Source organism: Egretta garzetta, unplaced genomic scaffold (assembly GCF_000687185.1).
Source record: "Egretta garzetta isolate BGI_Z169 unplaced genomic scaffold, ASM68718v1 scaffold30, whole genome shotgun sequence".
In the NCBI taxonomy this organism is placed as follows: domain Eukaryota; kingdom Metazoa; phylum Chordata; class Aves; order Pelecaniformes; family Ardeidae; genus Egretta; species Egretta garzetta.
Window position 1 is genome coordinate 1,906,876 of NW_009258383.1, and position 1,325 is coordinate 1,908,200.

General features: G+C 53.1%; 1 protein-coding gene across 1 annotated transcript in view; it reads left to right on the forward strand.

Annotated features, from left to right (window-relative positions):
• Positions 1-263: 263 nt before the first annotated feature.
• LOC104128510 (cilia- and flagella-associated protein 69) overlaps positions 264-1,325 on the forward strand; it is a 59,672-nt gene continuing 58,610 nt past the window's right edge. Inside the window, 1 exon segment of the mRNA XM_035896864.1 lies at positions 264-268. Within this exon segment, the coding sequence (XP_035752757.1) occupies positions 264-268 (5 nt within the window).

Below are 1,325 nucleotides of genomic sequence, written 5' to 3' on the forward strand. Positions count from 1 at the left end.
GGATGGATGAAAAGCGTCAAACACCAGCTCCGAGACTGGCAGCTGCATTGTCACGTTAGGTGAATGCACTATAACGTCCCACAGGTCCTGCCTTTGCATGACCTGTGTTCCTACGAGTGCACCTCAGGATGCTGTGGATGTCAGGGTGGTCATTGCATTTTCCACATTCCAGAGTCCCACCCTATACCAGGCTGTATTTTTGCTATCATTTTGGAGTTGTGTACAGGGTGAACTGCTACAAAATGCAGAGTGTGGATGTGTACATGCGGTATTGCATATCTTCCCTTTGATGGAAGGAGAACTGTATAGCATATGTGAGTACGAAAAATATGCATCTTACTTCTGAAGAAGGCAGGTATGAAATGGAAGGGGTACAGCATGCAAGCTGGGAAGAATGAATGCGTTGGTTATAGTTGGAGCCATAAAAGTCTCTTTCTTGTTTCTATTAGCAGTCACTTCTTTTCCTGTAAAAGCTGCCTGGACATTCAAGCAGGCATCTTAGCATTTACGTGCATATCCAATGTTGCATATGTGCAGCTTGTCCAAAGTGTATCCAAATCTTGTGCAGGGCACCTGAAGTGAGCAGCCCAGCAGAGGGGCTGTGACCACACAACGAGGTGTCACCTTTTGCTGCAGCCACACCTGGACACCCAGCTCTCTTCCTCCAGGCATAAACCCAGCAAAGGGCCTGGTGTTCCCGGACAGTTTGGCGTTGGCAGACTCAGCCACCCTCCCACCCCGGAGACAGCCTTTCAGAACACAACCGCACGCCCATTAGGTGTATGTGTATCCCCACCGGAGCAGCTGTGCTTGCAGCTGAGAGATGCCGTAGCAAACCTAGGGATGACAACTGCGAGCAAGGAAAAAAATAAGCAAATCCCGTTATGCTTCTGTCCCTGCCTTTGTTACCTCCCAGGCATTTGTCATTCGTTTTGTATCAATCTACAAAGAGAAAAGACTCCTTTCCCCTCTTGCCCACGGCCAGGTTACCCCAAGCAAGGCGGTCCCGTCGACTCTAGGGTTTGTCATGGAGGTCTCTTAGGGTGGATTCTTCCACGATCAGAGGTTACGGATCGACCAGCCTCTCTCCTGCAGCGCCCCAGCAAGTGGGAACAGCCCAGCCTCTGCCCTGCGCAGGGCTGGGGAAATGGCCTTCTCGCTGGGGAAGCATTTTACAGCAGGGCATGAAAAGGCATCACTGGTAGGGTGGAGGAGGCTACGAAACACGGGCGTCGCGGCGGGGCTGTAGGGGGGTAGCAGCGCGATGAGGCAGGAGGGGCAGGACTGGGGCCTGCAGGCGGCGGGGGGGCACGGGGCGCGCTGCG